The 17,145-nt window shown below is 44.6% G+C and overlaps 3 protein-coding genes and 11 non-coding genes across 14 annotated transcripts; 2 read left to right on the plus strand and 12 right to left on the minus strand.

The window, feature by feature from the left end:
- The first annotated feature begins 46 nt into the window (after positions 1–46).
- LOC134644127 (mitochondrial import inner membrane translocase subunit Tim9-like) lies at positions 47–3,459 on the plus strand. Its single transcript, XM_063496860.1, has 4 exons — positions 47–282; positions 535–583; positions 2,628–2,723; positions 2,804–3,459. Exons 2-4 carry the CDS (start codon positions 545–547, stop codon positions 2,936–2,938), a joined length of 270 nt encoding a protein of 89 aa, XP_063352930.1. The 5' UTR covers positions 47–282; positions 535–544; the 3' UTR covers positions 2,939–3,459.
- Positions 3,460–3,802: 343 nt separating this feature from the next.
- Positions 3,803–6,174, minus strand: slirp (SRA stem-loop interacting RNA binding protein). Its single transcript, XM_063496859.1, has 4 exons — positions 6,050–6,174; positions 4,677–4,735; positions 4,354–4,461; positions 3,803–4,091 (listed from the first exon to the last, which is right to left on the minus strand). The coding sequence occupies exons 1-4, from the start codon at positions 6,111–6,113 to the stop codon at positions 4,023–4,025; spliced, it is 300 nt and encodes a 99-aa protein (XP_063352929.1). The 5' UTR covers positions 6,114–6,174; the 3' UTR covers positions 3,803–4,022.
- A 280-nt stretch (positions 6,175–6,454) lies between these two features.
- alkbh1 (alkB homolog 1, histone H2A dioxygenase) lies at positions 6,455–12,439 on the plus strand. Its single transcript, XM_063496845.1, has 6 exons — positions 6,455–6,726; positions 7,177–7,285; positions 7,767–7,929; positions 10,480–10,570; positions 10,703–10,896; positions 10,974–12,439. Exons 1-6 carry the CDS (start codon positions 6,589–6,591, stop codon positions 11,419–11,421), a joined length of 1,143 nt encoding a protein of 380 aa, XP_063352915.1. The 5' UTR covers positions 6,455–6,588; the 3' UTR covers positions 11,422–12,439.
- A 156-nt stretch (positions 12,440–12,595) lies between these two features.
- Positions 12,596–12,735, minus strand: LOC134646491 (U4 spliceosomal RNA). Its single transcript, XR_010096730.1, has one exon. It is a non-coding gene; the product is annotated as a U4 spliceosomal RNA (small nuclear RNA).
- A 336-nt stretch (positions 12,736–13,071) lies between these two features.
- LOC134646468 (U4 spliceosomal RNA) lies at positions 13,072–13,211 on the minus strand. Its single transcript, XR_010096710.1, has one exon. It is a non-coding gene; the product is annotated as a U4 spliceosomal RNA (small nuclear RNA).
- Positions 13,212–13,537: 326 nt separating this feature from the next.
- LOC134646511 (U4 spliceosomal RNA) lies at positions 13,538–13,677 on the minus strand. Its single transcript, XR_010096749.1, has one exon. It is a non-coding gene; the product is annotated as a U4 spliceosomal RNA (small nuclear RNA).
- A 336-nt stretch (positions 13,678–14,013) lies between these two features.
- LOC134646479 (U4 spliceosomal RNA) lies at positions 14,014–14,153 on the minus strand. The gene has a single exon (XR_010096719.1). It is a non-coding gene; the product is annotated as a U4 spliceosomal RNA (small nuclear RNA).
- Positions 14,154–14,348: 195 nt separating this feature from the next.
- Positions 14,349–14,488, minus strand: LOC134646473 (U4 spliceosomal RNA). Its single transcript, XR_010096714.1, has one exon. It is a non-coding gene; the product is annotated as a U4 spliceosomal RNA (small nuclear RNA).
- A 325-nt stretch (positions 14,489–14,813) lies between these two features.
- Positions 14,814–14,953, minus strand: LOC134646498 (U4 spliceosomal RNA). Its single transcript, XR_010096737.1, has one exon. It is a non-coding gene; the product is annotated as a U4 spliceosomal RNA (small nuclear RNA).
- A 195-nt stretch (positions 14,954–15,148) lies between these two features.
- Positions 15,149–15,288, minus strand: LOC134646481 (U4 spliceosomal RNA). The gene has a single exon (XR_010096721.1). It is a non-coding gene; the product is annotated as a U4 spliceosomal RNA (small nuclear RNA).
- Positions 15,289–15,613: 325 nt separating this feature from the next.
- Positions 15,614–15,753, minus strand: LOC134646499 (U4 spliceosomal RNA). The gene has a single exon (XR_010096738.1). It is a non-coding gene; the product is annotated as a U4 spliceosomal RNA (small nuclear RNA).
- A 195-nt stretch (positions 15,754–15,948) lies between these two features.
- On the minus strand, positions 15,949–16,088 carry LOC134646429 (U4 spliceosomal RNA). The gene has a single exon (XR_010096674.1). It is a non-coding gene; the product is annotated as a U4 spliceosomal RNA (small nuclear RNA).
- A 325-nt stretch (positions 16,089–16,413) lies between these two features.
- LOC134646500 (U4 spliceosomal RNA) lies at positions 16,414–16,553 on the minus strand. Its single transcript, XR_010096739.1, has one exon. It is a non-coding gene; the product is annotated as a U4 spliceosomal RNA (small nuclear RNA).
- Positions 16,554–16,748: 195 nt separating this feature from the next.
- LOC134646431 (U4 spliceosomal RNA) lies at positions 16,749–16,888 on the minus strand. Its single transcript, XR_010096675.1, has one exon. It is a non-coding gene; the product is annotated as a U4 spliceosomal RNA (small nuclear RNA).
- Between the last annotated feature and the right edge of the window lie 257 nt (positions 16,889–17,145).

Consider the following 17,145-nt stretch of genomic DNA (forward strand, 5'->3'; position numbering starts at 1 on the left):
ATTTACATGAAAAGTCGCAAAAATATCGGAGAGAATCTGCTGCTCTGTGCGCATGCGTCCTTCAGTCCGTCACTCGGAGGTTCCCCTCAGGCAGCTCGGAGCTCAGGTGGAATAAAAACTGTCTTCCTGCTGCTGTAAAGGGGAACTGAGCGCTGCTGCTCGGGAGGCTGAAGAGGAACATCTCCAGGAGAACAGAGAAACCCTCATCACAGGGCGGGAACACGGCGCTAACCGGGCTAGCCGTTAGCAGCAGCAGTGCGTTTAAACGTGCTGTTTTATCAGGTAGGTTTGTTCATCATGTCACTAAACCCCGGGTAACCTCTGCTCTCTGAAGCGTTCTAAACCAGCCAACCTAAGCTGAACGGTACACTTGTAAGGTCACATTGAAAGAATAACACGTGAGCGCCGGAGGAGCTTTAGAAGAGGCGGACCTCTAAGAGAGTTAAAAATGGAGGATTTATGAATGGAGTCTGGTGTGTTAGCATTACTGCTAATTGTCGCCCTGTTTCTCCCCACCACCACCCCACCCTACAGAGTCCGAATCATGGCGGTCCAGGTGTCCGAGTCCGACCAGATCAAACAGGTAAGTGACCCCAAGAGTTTTCATGTCGACTCTGAGAAAAGACGCTCAGAATTCAGAGGCACAAAGTCCGGTTACTGTGGCCTCCAGGGTCCATAGAAAGCCCGCACTGAACTATACAGCAAGGAGGCCTGTGAGGGACAAAACAGGAGAGAGCGACAGAACCGTAGGTAAAAATAAATAGATAAAAATAGAAATCAATCAAAACAAACTCAAATACTGTCAATGCCAGAACACTATGGCAGCTTATTGGGACCAATACAGGAGTGAGAGTGTGTGGAGAGATATTTATTTATTTATTTATTTTAGGGGTGCAACGATACTCGTATCGATATTGAACCGTTCGATACAGTACTTTCGGTTCGGTATGCATGTGTATCGAACAATACAAAATTTTTAATTTATTTTATCAACTTTTCTTCTGACGATGCTGTCTGTGTTGAGAGCTCAGTGGATCTGCGTTCGACTACTCCGCCTAGGCTGCACTGTCGAGCGCAGATCCACTGAGCGCAGCGCAAGCTAGCAAGACAGAGGTTAAGCTGTTGCAACATGGCAAATTGAACCTCCCCCCACCCTCATTCATATATGGCCTTTGGAACTATTTTGGTCTTCATGTGAAGTATGACCCTGAAGGTAAGCGTGTCATGGACAAAAGTAAAACAGTATGATGTGCCACGCAATGCTCAATTACATGGGTGGAAACTACTGCGTTAGCGCAGTTTGCTCGTTAACGTGTTGACGCTGTCCAGCCCCACGCACGGGGCGATCCGCGGTAGCTCGTTAACGTCATTTCAGATTAACGCTGACAGCACTAGTGGGAACACAATGAATATGACTGCACATTTACTCCGACATCATCCTAGTGCAAAGACAAGTGGAAGCAGACAAAAACAACAAGCACGCATGCTACAAACTTTACCCGAGTCATTTAGACAGCCGTTAGCACATGATTCTCCTTATGGGGACCTGATATGTTTAATATGCTGCTGAGAATATACCCCAGAAGAAGAGTATAGTATAGCTTTTATTTTGGAAAGAGCCATTTCTCTGTAATAAACTCTCTTTTCCAAAGATGAGGGATTTCTCCATGAGATATTTATTTTTTTATTACTTTGTCGTTTCAGCAACATTAAATTTAAAAACTGTACTTTTGAGTTAAAATATATATTTATAATTTTAATAAATGACAAATTAAAAAAGCATGAACATTTTTTTGTATCGAAAAAATATCGAACCGTGACACCAAAGTACCAAACCGAACCGTGAATTTTGTGTATCGTTGCACCCCTAATATATATATATATATATATATATATATATATATATATATATATATATATATATATCTCTACACACTCTCACTCCTGTAATTTGAAATAATAACATTAGTATAAAGGAAGAAAAACATTTTAGGTCAAAAGATAAAGTTTAAGAAGTTAAATACGTACAAAATCAAGTGATACAGGAAATGGTTTAAAAAGTAAATAAACGTAAAAACAGCAGAGTCTGTGGAAAGTATGACAAACATTGAGTATTTAAAGAATTTAAAATGACAGAAAACAACAAAAGGAATTTATCTGAAAGTTTTTTTTATGACTTCATAATCCCAAAAGTTGCCCCGTCGGTTGACCTGGACGTTTTCAGCCGAAGAAACATTTGAATTTATACATTTATGAGAATAAAGTTCTTTAAACTAAAAGTCACAGCTTTGATCCAGTGGCATCGCTCTGATCGTTTAAACCTGCAGCAGGAAGCCTCTGTCACACACGCAGATCTGAGTTAATACATTTGATCCTGAGCTCCCACCTTGGGTCTTTAGAGCAGCTTCACAGTCTTGGAGCGCTTGAAGAAAACTGTTGACTGCATCAGTAAAACTGAGCGTGCCTGAAGCAGCGAGAGGACGGAGGTCTCCGCTGAGCATGAAACCTGTTCGAGAAATTTCTTCCCAAACCAGAACCTCGGATCCTTCTCGGTCATCTCTCAGATTTTTTTGCTGAATTGCTGCTCTGCAGCCGTTTTCTGAGCCGTGTCTGTTTCCTGTGTTCAGTTTAAGGAGTTTCTGGGGACGTACAACAAGGTGACGGAGAACTGCTTCATGGACTGCGTCCGAGACTTCACCACGAGAGACGTGAAGCCCGAGGAGGTAAAAAAGTTGATTGGATGACGGAAACATGTGAGTGAAGGAACATCTGGATAAAATCCTCACAGCTGTTTGTGTTTCAGTCGAGCTGCTCCGAGTCGTGCCTGCAGAAGTATCTGAAGATGACTCAGAGGATCTCCATGCGTTTCCAGGAGTATCACATCCAGCAGAACGAGGCTCTGGCGGCTAAAGCTGGCCTGCTGGGACAGTCGCGCTGACCCTGAACCTGGGCCGGGCCGTGCTGGTCCCGGTCCAGCAGATCCTCCGGCGCTGTAAAAACAGACTCTGAAGCTCCGCCCCCTCAGATTCTATCCGCAGGGTGAAGGAATTAGTCGGCTGTTCTGTGCATCATGGGAAATGTAGTTTCAGATTCTTTATTAACATGCAGAATATTCCTTTAATGTGCAGATTTGTCTTTTTATTGAACACAACGACCGACCGATGTGGTGATGATGATGATGATGAGCTGACCTCATTTTTCATGTTTGGAAATAAAAATAATCCGACATCAGGAATGTGTGGATGTTTTCATCCCTGTTAGGAAGTGCGTTACTGCATCCAGCCTCACTCTGGCTCTGCTGCAGATCACACAGAGTCCTGAGAAACGTTCATTTTCTTTTTGTTTACTGTATTTTTAACAACATGCAAAAGTAACAAAGTTACTCAGTTACTTTTAAAGTGTTTTTCCTGCATTTTACATGAAATGTACTTTGTCTTGCATCATGATTCAGATCATTACCAAATAAAATCAAACTCAGAATGATGAGGTTAGATTCTGAATGCAGGTCTTTTATTTTGATAGTGTCAAAGGATTGTGATGTTCCCTCAGTGTGGAGCAAACTACTTTAAAGACACAAGTGCGGTTTCATCAGGATGGACGCGTTTCTATTGAAAAGTAAAAACTAAAATCTTTGTCGTTTTACATTTTTGTGTGGAGTCAGTCTGCGATCCAGTCACTTCCTCTGCTTTATGTTATTGTGAAAGAAGCATTGTCCTTTTTAAGCCTGTTCAAAGTTTTTCCTTCATTTTGTTCCCAAAGTGAAGGAGGAAGTCTTTTACTGACAATAGAACCACGAGACAAATGGAGTTTAGTTTGGTCTTTATTGGCTTTTTTCTGTACAGCTCGGCATGAACGGTTTCACGTTGCAACAGGAAGTCCAGCACGGCGGCTGACAATAAATAACAAAATGAGGACTGACGGCTCGGTCATCAATTCAGTGACGATGATCAAATAGGAAGTGTGACGCCGGCCCGAGCAGGCAGCCGGAGCACAGAGAAGAAAAGCGGCGCGTCCTCGGAGCGTCAGTCGTACTCGGCGTCTTTGTCCGACTTCTGTCCTGCGAACGGGCGTCTGTTCCTCTGAACCTGCAGCTGGAAACACACTGAACAGTCAGAACATCTCACACCTTCACCGCCACAGCCGCGGTTTGTGGGGGCGGGGACACTGAGCGATCAGAGGCAAAACTTTTCTTTGTTTCTGCAAACATGCAGAAAATGACATCATAAAAGTGATCTGGTTTAATCCAGAAGATCAGAGGAGCACAGAGGTCTTCTGACTTGACCACTGCTGGTTCAAAGAGACCACAGCAACTCCATTACCCAGAAGCCCTTGCTTTGGTGACATTGATCTTACCTTGGCGCCCTCGAGCACGTGCGGGTCCTTCTGCAGAGCGTTGTTGAGTCCTTCCTCAGAGGAGAAGCCGATCCAGCAGAAGCCTCTGTGGAAGCCCGTTTCTTTATCCTGAGGACACACAGAGACGTCACTGACGTGCAGGCAAACACACACACACACACACACACACACCAACCACCTGCTGCTCGCATCATCATCTCAGGCAGTGCTGACACACTAAAAACATGCAGAGCTGAATTGAGGCGTGTGTGTGGCTGTGAGGCTACAGGTGGTCACTTCCTGTCGGGTCATGTGACTGTGTGATGTCAGTGATGATTACTTACAAACGGCAGCAGGCACTTCTTCACGGCTCCAAACTGCCCAAAGTAGTCCTTCATCTCCTCTGAAACACACACAGGAACACGTCAGTCCGAACACCTGAGTGTCTGCACCTCACCTGTCCTGCTTCCTCTCATATCTGTCGTCATCTAGTGCTTCGAGTGGGTAGTGTCTCACACATCACAGCCTGTCCACCCCCTCCCTCGACCCCACGGAGGATGCCATCACTCTTCACACAGCGCTGAGCTATCTGGAGAAGAGGAAGAGCTCCGTGAGGATGCTCAACACCAAACTGGACCACCTTCAGATCCCCTGATCCTGGGATCCAGAGAATAACCTGAAGCTGAACGTCTTTAAGACCAAAGAACTTATAATGGACCTCAGGAGGCACAGACAGGTCCACTCCCCCCTCATTATAAATGGAGAACGGGTAGAATCTGTTTCCACCTTCAGGTTTCTGGACATCCACATCTCCCCTGATCTCACCTGGACCTACAACAGGCCCAGCAGCGGCTGCACGTCCTCGGTGTCCTGAGGAAGAAGAACCTGGACCCGGACCTGCTGCTGGCCTTCTACTGCTCCTCAGTGGAGAGCGTGCTCTCCACCTGCCTGGTGTTTGGTGAACAGGGCCACGACTGAGAACAGGAAGGCGGTGTAAACGCTCATTAACACTACCCACAAAATCACTGGCTGTCATCTGCCACCCCTGGAGGGCATTGCCAGATCCTCCTGTCTCAGGTAAACCAGAGCACAGGTGACCCCGCCCATCACCCGTTTGACCTCTGGTGGTTTCTTTCCCTGGGCCACTTGGACACCCACCCACACCCTGCCCACAGTGAGCCATGGTGTGAGTGACCCTCATCACTCAGGTCACTCACACACAGACTGTTCACACCAAGTCTTTTCTACCTCAGAGCACTTTGCTCTCCACTGTGGGCCTTCCTGTTGTTTCTGTACATATTCCTCCTTTTATTTATTCCTGTTGTCTACTTTTTATATGTTATTCCTGCACAGCTGGTGTGGAGCACCCACAGTTACAATAAACGCCTATTCTATTCTATTCTATTCGTGCTTCAGAGGTTGGGAGGAAGCTCAGGATCAGTCAGAGGATCACTCTGAACTGTGACTCAAGCAAAACTGCTCTGACGTCATCAGCGCGGCCTGTATTAAGGGCAGTCTTTTAACGTGAACTGCCTCAGGTAAAACACTTGTAAGCTGCAGACACGTGACTGACCTACCGGACACCTTACTGCACGTTAAATTCTTCCCTTCTTCGCGTGCCAATCTACCTGACGATAATCGACACGCGTGATCGGCTGCACACGTCACATGTCGTCACTAAAATCAAACCTCACTGATCGATAATGAGCAGACTCACTGGTGGCCACAGTCCACGGCACTTTGGACACGAACACCTCGAACACTTTCTTGGACGCCGCCATGTTGCTTCCTCTGACCTGTGACGTGATGGTGCGTTCAGGGCCAGCTGGGACCTGAGAGCGATGAAACGGCGTCTGATTGGTGGGAGTGCAGGAGTTTAAATATGTGAATTCTTTCAAGCCTAACTTTGAACAAATGTATTTGTCAGAGTTGGTTGTTCTTCCGTTTTTCTCTCAAATCCTTTTAACCAATATTTCGATGTGTCTGCATTTTATTTGTAATCTGTTTCTTATTGCTGAGCAAGGCTCTGAAGAAAATCATTTTTAAGAAAAAATGATTTCTGAGGTTCAGTAAATGCAGCTTCGATCACGTGATTGAGCACCGTGACCCGCGTGCACAGTGACATTGAAACATGTTGCAGTTTGTCTCTCCCCGCTCGCGCTGTTAACTGTTTAGATATCTTTTTGTTTGTTTGTTTTGTTCTTTAATTTTTGTTAGTTTTTACTTCCGGAGCAGGGCGCGCAGGACAGTGACGTCATGGCTAAGATGGCAGCCTCCGTGGTGGAGGGTGGAGAGGATGCGTTTCGGAAGATATTCAAGTTTTACAGGAGAAGGAACCCCCCGCCGGACCTCAGCGACGTCATCGACTTTTCCAGGTGTGCGCCCGGTGAACAGGTGAGAGTAAAGCGCGCTCCCGGCGTTTAGCAGCCATCTTTCTCCTCATTCTATTTCATGGGTCAGTTTGAAGTTTGACTTCACTGACCAACAAAGTGAACAGTTCCACAGGTTACCTCCACCTGCCCTCACCTGTCCACTTTCATTTCTGATCTGGTTTTCGTGTAAATCAAACTCACCTGGATCGATCATTTCATCGATCATACCGATGACTGTGTGTCACAGAGTGAAGTTTGAAGGTGGTCGAAGCAGCAGACAGGTGTGAGGGTCAGAGTTCAAACACGAACAGTCTGAATCTGCAGATCACCTGAATCCACCTGACTGACGTCACAGTGGACTGGGTGTCACCTGACTGATGCAGGTCTGCTGAAGAACAGGTGCAGACAGCACCTGAGCGAAAATGATTTTACAACCCTGACGTCTGCTAATGATGTGTGCCTGTGTGTGTAGATTGTTCCAGTTAACCTCGACGCCGCCGCGGTGAGCGATGTGGAAGCCACCAGAGTCGGATTACAGCCCGTCAGAGAGTGGCGAGCCTTCGGCCTGCGAGGACACCCAGGTACACGCTCACGTCAGAGTTTAAATAAAGTTATGAGAGGAAGTCTGGTTCAATTCAATCCGGCTGTAAAGAACCAAATAACAGCGACAGTCGCCTCGCGGCGCCTCGTCCTGTAAGGTAAAGCGTAGGGAGAAGCCGGCTCTGAGGCAGGTTACTGAGAGTTAGTCTCATTTTTCCACGTTTCAGTAACTGAAGTGTTTTTAGTTTAGCTCAGTAGAATGGTCTCGACTGTAATGGACAGTTCTGATTGGCTGTCCACTGGGAACTTAATGTCAGCAGCGTGTTCCAGCGAGGACTCGCTGGATGAAGACGATGCTCTGCATTCACTCTGCTGTGGCCTGCTGCTAAACACACGAGCTGCTTTATGTCTTTGTTACCTGCTTCAAATGCTTCATCTGAAGATGGCCCATGAACTGGACCGAGTTTAGTGCTCTGGGTACACGATGATGATGATGATGACTGTGCGCTCTTCCTCGTTCAGGGTTCATCTTCATCTCTGATCCGTTCCTGCGCGGCACGCAGCCGTTCTGGCTCCGACAGTGTCTGAAGATTTACCCTCAGAAACCAAACGTCTGCAACCTGGACATGCACATGTCCCCCTTAGAGACTCAGGACATCTGGGGACAGAGCGTGCACAGCCTGAGGTGAGACTCACAGGTGTGTACAGGTGCGTGCTGCACAGGTCACAGCAGGAGGAGCTCGACCTCCCGATGAAGGTAAACAGTCTACTACCAGCAGGGGTCACTGCGATGCCACCACAGCCACCAGCTGCTCAGGTGTATCTGCGCCTCGTCATGCGTGTGTGTGCGTGTTTGAAAGTGGCGGTCTGAGCATGGCTAAAGACCATCAGAGCTCTGAGTTTACGACTGATTTTCAAACCGTTTCACTTGTTCCAGATCCTCAAATTATGCAAATGACCCAGTTTAAAATGCAGCTTTTTCTCCCCCAACGTTCCTCTAACATTCCTCTGATGTTCCCCCAATGTTCCTCAGACATTTCTCTAATCTTCCTCAGACATTTCTCTAATGTTCCTCAGATGTTTCTCTAATCTTCCTCAGACATTTCTCTAATGTTCCTCAGATGTTTCCCCGATACTCCTCTGACGTTCCTCAGAGGTTACCCCAACGTTCCTCTGACAATTCTCTGACATTACCCTGATGTTCCCCCGACAATTCCTCTGACGTTGCCCCGACGTTCTTCTGACGTTCCCCTAGAGCTGGGCGATAGAACGATAACGATATGTATTGCGAAATAACTTTTTCTCGATAGAAAAAATAAACTATTGCGATAGACCTTGCTCTCTTAAAAAAAAAAAGAAAAGAACAGCCGATCCAAATTAAGTAGCGCAGAGCCGAACCAATCACAGCCACAGCGTCACGTCACGTGACTTGTTACGTACAGCACAAGTGCCAAGCCGCACATGTGTAGTTGTTTGGGAAGCAGCCAGCCGGGCTGCCCAGGTAATGGAGGAAGTGAGTGTGCCGACTAGAGAAAAATCAACCGAGAGCGTGGGTGACCAGGTTACCGAAGAGAAAAGAGATGATGGTTCCAACTCTGGAGAGATTGTCGAACGGAAGGGCCATAGAAGTTCCGTAGTGCGAAGGTATTTCTTAGTGATGTGTCGGTCGTGACTTTTGACGTGAACGACGCGAGCCGGCTCCTTATCGCGAGCCGTGGGTTTTTTTCTTTCTCTCACTCACCCTCTCTCTCTCTCTCGCACTTTTCCGCTTCACTCCGCACGCGAGCCTTGCACTTTGCGCTGGGAAGAGGGGGGAGGGGCGGTAGTTACACTCGCAGTAGCACAGGAACAGAGCGGGAGGGAGAGAGAGAGAGAAAGAGAGCCAGGGACAACAACGTCACATTAGAAAGGTATAGTAATCAACCACAACTATTTTCAGTTGCAGATGATAAAGGATTCAGAAAGTTCAGAAAGCTATACAACAAGGAGAGATTGAAAATTTCCTTTTAGTTCTCAGTTTATTTGATATTGACAAAAGTTAGTCAATTTTGTCTGTTCTTCTGTAAAACAAACTAAGATTTATTTTTAGAATTAATATTTTGTTTCTAAGTGGAATTGACAATTTAGTCTGTTTTGTTTGTTCTATTTTGAAACTTAAACGCTTTAGCGGCTGCCTTTTGTGTAGTTTGCAATATTTGCCTTTATTTATCTGAAACTGAAGTCTCATGTTCCTTAAGTACATCTACCCTGTTGACCTTATTATGGGAAATAAATATTAAAATCAAGACAAGCTGCTGATTATTTCACATTTTACTTGTGAGCAACGGCACATTTAAATCTTACAAATATAGTTATTTGGCTTATATCGTGATATATATCGTTATCGCCTGAAATGAAAAAAACATATCGTGATATGAAAAAATCTTATATCGCCCAGCTCTACGTTCCCCCAACGTTCCCCTGACATTTCTCTAGTGTTCGCCGGACGATCCTCTGATGTTCCTCAGACATTTCCCCAATGTTCCTCAGATGTTTCCCCGATGTTCCCATGACATTCCTCTGACATTACTCTGACATTACTCTGACGCTGCCCTGACGTTCTTCTGACGTTCCCCCGATGTTCCTTTGACAATTCCTCTGATGTTTCCCCAACGTTCCCCCGATGTTCCTCTGACATTCGCCTGACGTTCCGCCAATGTTGACAGGAGCGCAGATTGTTTCTTTAACCTTGCCATCGTTGGCGTCGAGCAGCTGCTTTTTGTGACGTTCTGCTGTGAAAGCTGAGAGTGAAGTGAAAAAGTGAGGAAGGGTTAGTGTTTATGAGAGTGCAAACAAAACCTCGGAGCCTCTGTTTCCTATTTTACGCAACAAAAAGCAGCTCAAGTGTTTAATTGCTGAAAATGCTCGGTGCTCGACTGCTGCAGTGTCTAAAGAATTCAGTGCCACCAGGTGGCGCTGCTTTAAAGTCTGCTGTTGTTTGCAGGTTTGGGGAGCTCAGCTGCTGTCAGATCTTTGAACAAACTGTGTGGACGTCACTCAAACTCTTCATGTGTGCCCTCGTCTTCCTCTTTAACCTATTTCAGAATCAGCATACTTTACTGATCCCTAAGGAAATTATGTGGGTTACAGTTGCTCCAGTACAGTAACAGTAACAGACCAGACTATTTAACAATGCGATATGTTCCAGATTTACAGATTTAAGAAATAACACAATATGTACAAATTTGATCCGCAGATCTTCTCCGGCTGGAAAACGAGAAGCGCGGACTCTCCTGGAGCGGCTGCGCTGGGTCACGCTGGGCTATCATTACAACTGGGACACAAAGGTGAGCATCTGCTTCACCTCTTTACTGCTGCTCCTCCAGAAGCACAGGCGGGGACGGTTTTAGAGCAAACCTTTGCCACGGTCTGTTAGGGCGCCCTTTCTCTTCATCTCATTCCTGCCCTCCTGTTTGCAGACGTACTCTCCCAGCAGTCACACTCCTTTCCCACGTGACCTCCACCTCCTCTCCGCTCACATGACAGCTGCCTGCGGCTTCCCTGGCTTTATCTCGGAAGCGGGAATCCTCAACTATTACCGATCTGACTCTTCTCTGGGAATCCACGTGGACGAGTCGGAGCTGGATCACACTCGACCGCTGCTGTCGTTTAGGTGGGACGCTTGTTTTTTCACAGTCGTTATGGGAAGGACATGTTTGAATTCCCTGTTTTTCCGTGTTGTCTTTACAGTTTTGGTCAGTCAGCCATCTTTCTCCTCGGTGGCCCTCGCAGACAGGACCCCCCCACAGCCATGCTCATGCACAGCGGGGACGTGATGGTGATGTCGGGGCCCAGCCGCCTTCTGTACCACGCGGTCCCACGAATCCTCCCCGCACCTCCGGGGCGTCTGGCGTTAGAGACGGGGGGATGCATCCAGACCCCCCCGACACATGAAGGCTCCATGGTGGAGCCGTTGTCCAAGGAGGAATGGGCCGTCTGCTCCAGGTACATCCAGAGCTCCAGAGTGAATGTGACCGTCAGACAGGTGCTGGCGCCTGGACAGAAATTTCCAGAAATTCCCCGTTCTCACCAAACCACGGACACTGGACAGACGGACGGATACGATGATGGAGAGAGCGGAAAGAGGAAGAGGAGCAGCAGGGACTCTCCTTGTGCTGCAGAGACATTAACTCACTGAGGGGATTTACAGCACGGGCCTCCATGAAGGACGGCGTCTGCTTGGTTACTGGGTTTATTGGTTTAAAGGATTTATGAGTGGGTCAGTGTGTAGATGCTGCCAGAGATGGGACGAGACCTGATCTAAAAATTAACTCTTAGGAGTACGGTGCTAAATCTGTGATCCAGTTCAGTGTTAAAATGATTGTTTACGATTGTGGGATTAGGACTACATGTTAGTCCTCCCTAATATCTTGAACTGATTCAGTTAAGAACAGTGAGCAGTAATCATCATGGACGCAGATATACATCTATAGAGATAGATATGACTGTACAGTCATATATATAGATATAGATATAGATATATATAGATATATATATCTCTATACACACATATGTGTGTGTGTGTATATAGGTGTGTATATAGATAGACAGACATATACGTATACACACAAACAAACAGGGCACTTGCCTAAAGGTTGACGATCCCTGTTGCTTCATCTGTGGACTATTTCATCATTAAACAAGCCTGGTGTTCTTTACTTCATGTTTGGTAATGTCTCCTAACATCATTGAACCACACAGCCTTTGAAGGTGCCACCAGTTCAGGTACTCTTGAACTCTCATTACTCTCTCTCTCTCTCAACAAACTACAACCTCACATTCCAAGTTAAAACTCTAATGTTGCTTCTTCCTGACGTTGCCGACCTCAGGGAGGACGATATCCCCCCCTGTCTTGGCGTCCTGGCTCCCCCTTGCCGTAGCACATGTGTGTTGTACCTCATCACCATGAGAGCTAAGCACTGGATGCAGAGGCCCAAGTAGGACTTGAACTTGTGACTCACACTCCAAAGGCGTAGAGTCTTACTACTACACTATCCAGCTGATATTGACATGAACATCATATATATATACACGATTACACTGAATCACATGTTGTATTAATGTTGCCATGTACCCATTTTCACACCTTGGCTCAAGGTCCATGTCCCTGTTCTCCACCAGTTCCTCTTGGAAGTGAAAAGATTCTCGAATTAAAGGTCATCAAGAGCACTTACAGAGGTTGAGACGCTTTTCTTTCACAGGTGCTTAGCTACCAAGAAATCTTAATACTTGACAATTTCCCTCAACAAAAACGACGAATAGACATCGTACGTCCACAAATCCAGAAATTACCATTGAAACAAACTACAAAGTCTCCTGAGAGACTTGCAAAAATTGCCATAGCTGACTGTGTTTCAAGTCATCAAGGCGGGAATTGGTTAAAGTTTTCAACCAGCAATAATCACGTCTCAGTAGAACGTCATAGACTATGAAATTGCCTCTGCACAAGAATAACCAGTGAGTTTCAGCTTTTCAGCTGGGTATGAATCAACACTCGCATCACAGCACTGTCAAATGTTGGGTGATGCAAAAACTAAATGGGTTTGAACTGGGGGATTACTCACGTGATTGGTGGATCATTTAGAAATCCCGCCCATTTATTTCTTCAGTGAAATGTATGCATTGACCAAGTGTCAATACTTTGCTTCACTCAATGCAGGATTTGAATCCCATATTGTGTTAATGTTGCAAAGAACTCTTAATACCTGACAACCTCCCTCAATAAAAATGACAACCAGATATCATAAACTGCCAATGCCAGAAATTACCATTGAAACAAACTACAAAGTCTCCTGAGAGACTAGCAAAAATTGCCATAGCTGACTGTGTTTCAAGTCATCAAGGCGGGAATTGGTTAAAGTTTTCAACCAGCAATAATCACGTCTCAGTAAAACTTCATAGACTATGAAATTGCCTCTGCACAAGAATAACCAGTGAGTTTCAGCTTTTCAGCTGGGTATGAATCAACACTCACATCACTGATGGTGCACTGTCAAATGTTGGGTGATGCAAGAACTTGGGTTTTAACTGGGGGATTACTCACGTGATTGGTGGATCATTTGAGAAATCCCGCCCATTTATTGGTTCAGTGAAATGTATGCATTGACCAAGTGCAAAGTGTCAATACTTTGCTTCACTCAATGCAGGATTTGAATCCCATATTGTGTTAATGTTGCCAAGACCTCTTAATACCTGACAACTTCCCTCGATTAAATTGACAACACCAGAAATTACCATTGAAACAAACTACAAAGTCTCCTGAGAGACTAGCAAAAATTGCCATAGCTGACTGTGTTTCAAGTCATCAAGGCGGGAATTGGTTAAAGTTTTCAACCAGCAATAATCACGTCTCAGTAGAACGTCATAGACTATGAAATTGCCTCTGCACAAGAATAACCAGTGAGTTTCAGCTTTTCAGCTGGGTATGAATCAACACTCGCATCACAGCACTGTCAAATGTTGGGTGATGCAAAAACTAAATGGGTTTGAACTGGGGGATTACTCACGTGATTGGTGGATCATTTAGAAATCCCGCCCATTTATTTCTTCAGTGAAATGTATGCATTGACCAAGTGTCAATACTTTGCTTCACTCAATGCAGGATTTGAATCCCATATTGTGTTAATGTTGCAAAGAACTCTTAATACCTGACAACTTCCCTCAATAAAAATGACAACCAGATATCATAAATTGCCAATGCCAGAAATTACCATTGAAACAAACTACAAAGTCTCCTGAGAGACTAGCAAAAATTGCCATAGCTGACTGTGTTTCAAGTCATCAAGGCGGGAATTGGTTAAAGTTTTCAACCAGCAATAATCACGTCTCAGTAGAACTTCATAGACTATGAAATTTCCTCTGCACAAGAATAACCAGTGAGTTTCAGCTTTTCAGCTGGGTATGAATCAACACTCGCATCACAGCACTGTCAAATGTTGGGTGATGCAAAAACTAAATGGGTTTGAACTGGGTTTCATAATACCTGACAACTTCTCTCAATAAAAATGACGGCCAGATATCATAAATTGCCAATGCCAGAAATTACCATTGAAACAAACTACAAAGTCTCCTGAGAGACTAGCAAAAATTGCCATAGCTGACTGTGTTTCAAGTCATCAAGGCGGGAATTGGTTAAAGTTTTCAACCAGCAATAATCACGTCTCAGTAGAACTTCATAGACTATGAAATTGCCTCTGCACAAGAATAACCAGTGAGTTTCAGCTTTTCAGCTGGGTATGAATCAACACTCACATCACTGATGGTGCACTGTCAAATGTTGGGTGATGCAAGAACTTGGGTTTTAACTGGGGGATTACTCACGTGATTGGTGGATCATTTGAGAATCCCGCCCATTTATTGGTTCAGTGAAATGTATGCATTGACCAAGTGCAAAGTGTCAATACTTTGCTTCACTCAATGCAGGATTTGAATCCCATATTGTGTTAATGTTGCCAAGAACTCTTAATACCTGACAACTTCCCTCGATTAAATTGACAACACCAGAAATTACCATTGAAACAAACTACAAAGTCTCCTGAGAGACTAGCAAAAATTGCCATAGCTGACTGTGTTTCAAGTCATCAAGGCGGGAATTGGTTAAAGTTTTCAACCAGCAATAATCACGTCTCAGTAAAACGTCATAGACTATGAAATTGCCTCTGCACAAGAATAACCAGTGAGTTTCAGCTTTTCAGCTGGGTATGAATCAACACTCGCATCACAGCACTGTCAAATGTTGGGTGATGCAAAAACTAAATGGGTTTGAACTGGGTTTCATAATACCTGACAACTTCTCTCAATAAAAATGACGGCTAGATATCATAAATTGCCAATGCCAGAAATTACCATTGAAACAAACTACAAAGTCTCCTGAGAGACTAGCAAAAATTGCCATAGCTGACTGTGTTTCAAGTCATCAAGGCGGGAATTGGTTAAAGTTTTCAACCAGCAATAATCACGTCTCAGTAGAACTTCATAGACTACGAAATTGCCTCTGCACAAGAATAACCAGTGAGTTTCAGCTTTTTAGCTGGGTATGAATCAACACTCACATCACTGATGGTGCACTGTCAAATGTTGGGTGATGCAAGAACTTGGGTTTTAACTGGAGGATTACTCACGTGATTGGTTGATCATTTGAGAATCCCGCCCATTTATTGGTTCAGTGAAATGTATGCATTGACCAAGTGCAAAGTGTCAATACTTTGCTTCACTCAATGCAGGATTTGAATCCCATATTGTGTTAATGTTGCCAAGACCTCTTAATACCTGACAACTTCCCTCAATTAAATTGACAACGCCAGAAATTACCATTGAAACAAACTACAAAGTCTCCTGAGAGACTAGCAAAAATTGCCATAGCTGACTGTGTTTCAAGTCATCAAGGCGGGAATTGGTTAAAGTTTTCAACCAGCAATAATCACGTCTCAGTAAAACGTCATAGACTATGAAATTGCCTCTGCACAAGAATAACCAGTGAGTTTCAGCTTTTCAGCTGGGTATGAATCAACACTCGCATCACAGCACTGTCAAATGTTGGGTGATGCAAAAACTAAATGGGTTTGAACTGGGTTTCATAATACCTGACAACTTCTCTCAATAAAAATGACGGCTAGATATCATAAATTGCCAACGCCAGAAATTACCATTGAAACAAACTACAAAGTCTCCTGAGAGACTAGCAAAAATTGCCATAGCTGACTGTGTTTCAAGTCATCAAGGCGGGAATTGGTTAAAGTTTTCAACCAGCAATAATCACGTCTCAGTAGAACGTCATAGACTATGAAATTGCCTCTGCACAAGAATAACCAGTGAGTTTCAGCTTTTTAGCTGGGTATGAATCAACACTCACATCACTGATGGTGCACTGTCAAATGTTGGGTGATGCAAGAACTTGGGTTTTAACTGGGGGATTACTCACGTGATTGGTGGATCATTTGAGAATCCCGCCCATTTATTGGTTCAGTGAAATGTATGCATTGACCAAGTGCAAAGTGTCAATACTTTGCTTCACTCAATGCAGGATTTGAATCCCATATTGTGTTAATGTTGCCAAGAACTCTTAATACCTGACAACTTCCCTCGATTAAATTGACAACACCAGAAATTACCATTGAAACAAACTACAAAGTCTCCTGAGAGACTAGCAAAAATTGCCATAGCTGACTGTGTTTCAAGTCATCAAGGCGGGAATTGGTTAAAGTTTTCAACCAGCAATAATCACGTCTCAGTAAAACGTCATAGACTATGAAATTGCCTCTGCACAAGAATAACCAGTGAGTTTCAGCTTTTCAGCTGGGTATGAATCAACACTCGCATCACAGCACTGTCAAATGTTGGGTGATGCAAGAACTAAATGGGTTTGAACTGGGTTTCATAATACCTGACAACTTCTCTCAATAAAAATGACGGCTAGATATCATAAATTGCCAATGCCAGAAATTACCATTGAAACAAACTACAAAGTCTCCTGAGAGACTAGCAAAAATTGCCATAGCTGACTGTGTTTCAAGTCATCAAGGCGGGAATTGGTTAAAGTTTTCAACCAGCAATAATCACGTCTCAGTAGAACGTCATAGACTATGAAATTGCCTCTGCACAAGAATAACCAGTGAGTTTCAGCTTTTCAGCTGGGTATGAATCAACACTCACATCACTGATGGTGCACTGTCAAATGTTGGGTGATGCAAGAACTTGGGTTTTAACTGGAGGATTACTCACGTGATTGGTTGATCATTTGAGAATCCCGCCCATTTATTGGTTCAGTGAAATGTATGCATTGACCAAGTGCAAAGTGTCAATACTTTGCTTCACTCAATGCAGGATTTGAATCCCATATTGTGTTAATGTTGCCAAGACCTCT

Source organism: Pelmatolapia mariae, linkage group LG16_19 (genome assembly GCF_036321145.2).
Source record: "Pelmatolapia mariae isolate MD_Pm_ZW linkage group LG16_19, Pm_UMD_F_2, whole genome shotgun sequence".
NCBI lineage: Eukaryota > Metazoa > Chordata > Actinopteri > Cichliformes > Cichlidae > Pelmatolapia > Pelmatolapia mariae.

What these genes read in the sequence shown, in the direction of transcription:
- slirp (XM_063496859.1), bottom strand. Translation starts at nt 6,113, where the DNA reads ATGGCGGCGTCCAAGAAAGTGTTCGAGGTGTTCGTGTCCAAAGTGCCG. An exon ending in GCCGTGGACTGTGGCCACCA is followed by an intron (nt 4,736 to 6,049) that starts GTGAGTCTGCTC and finishes TGTGTGTTTCAG; the next exon opens with AGGAGATGAAGGACTACTTT. An exon ending in AGAAGTGCCTGCTGCCGTTT is followed by an intron (nt 4,462 to 4,676) that starts GTAAGTAATCAT and finishes GTGTGTCCTCAG; the next exon opens with GATAAAGAAACGGGCTTCCA.
- alkbh1 (XM_063496845.1), top strand. Translation starts at nt 6,589, where the DNA reads ATGGCTAAGATGGCAGCCTCCGTGGTGGAGGGTGGAGAGGATGCGTTT. An exon ending in ATTACAACTGGGACACAAAG is followed by an intron (nt 10,571 to 10,702) that starts GTGAGCATCTGC and finishes TCCTGTTTGCAG; the next exon opens with ACGTACTCTCCCAGCAGTCA. An exon ending in CGACCGCTGCTGTCGTTTAG is followed by an intron (nt 10,897 to 10,973) that starts GTGGGACGCTTG and finishes TTGTCTTTACAG; the next exon opens with TTTTGGTCAGTCAGCCATCT.
- LOC134644127 (XM_063496860.1), top strand. Translation starts at nt 545, where the DNA reads ATGGCGGTCCAGGTGTCCGAGTCCGACCAGATCAAACAG. An exon ending in AGTCCGACCAGATCAAACAG is followed by an intron (nt 584 to 2,627) that starts GTAAGTGACCCC and finishes TCCTGTGTTCAG; the next exon opens with TTTAAGGAGTTTCTGGGGAC. An exon ending in GAGACGTGAAGCCCGAGGAG is followed by an intron (nt 2,724 to 2,803) that starts GTAAAAAAGTTG and finishes TTTGTGTTTCAG; the next exon opens with TCGAGCTGCTCCGAGTCGTG.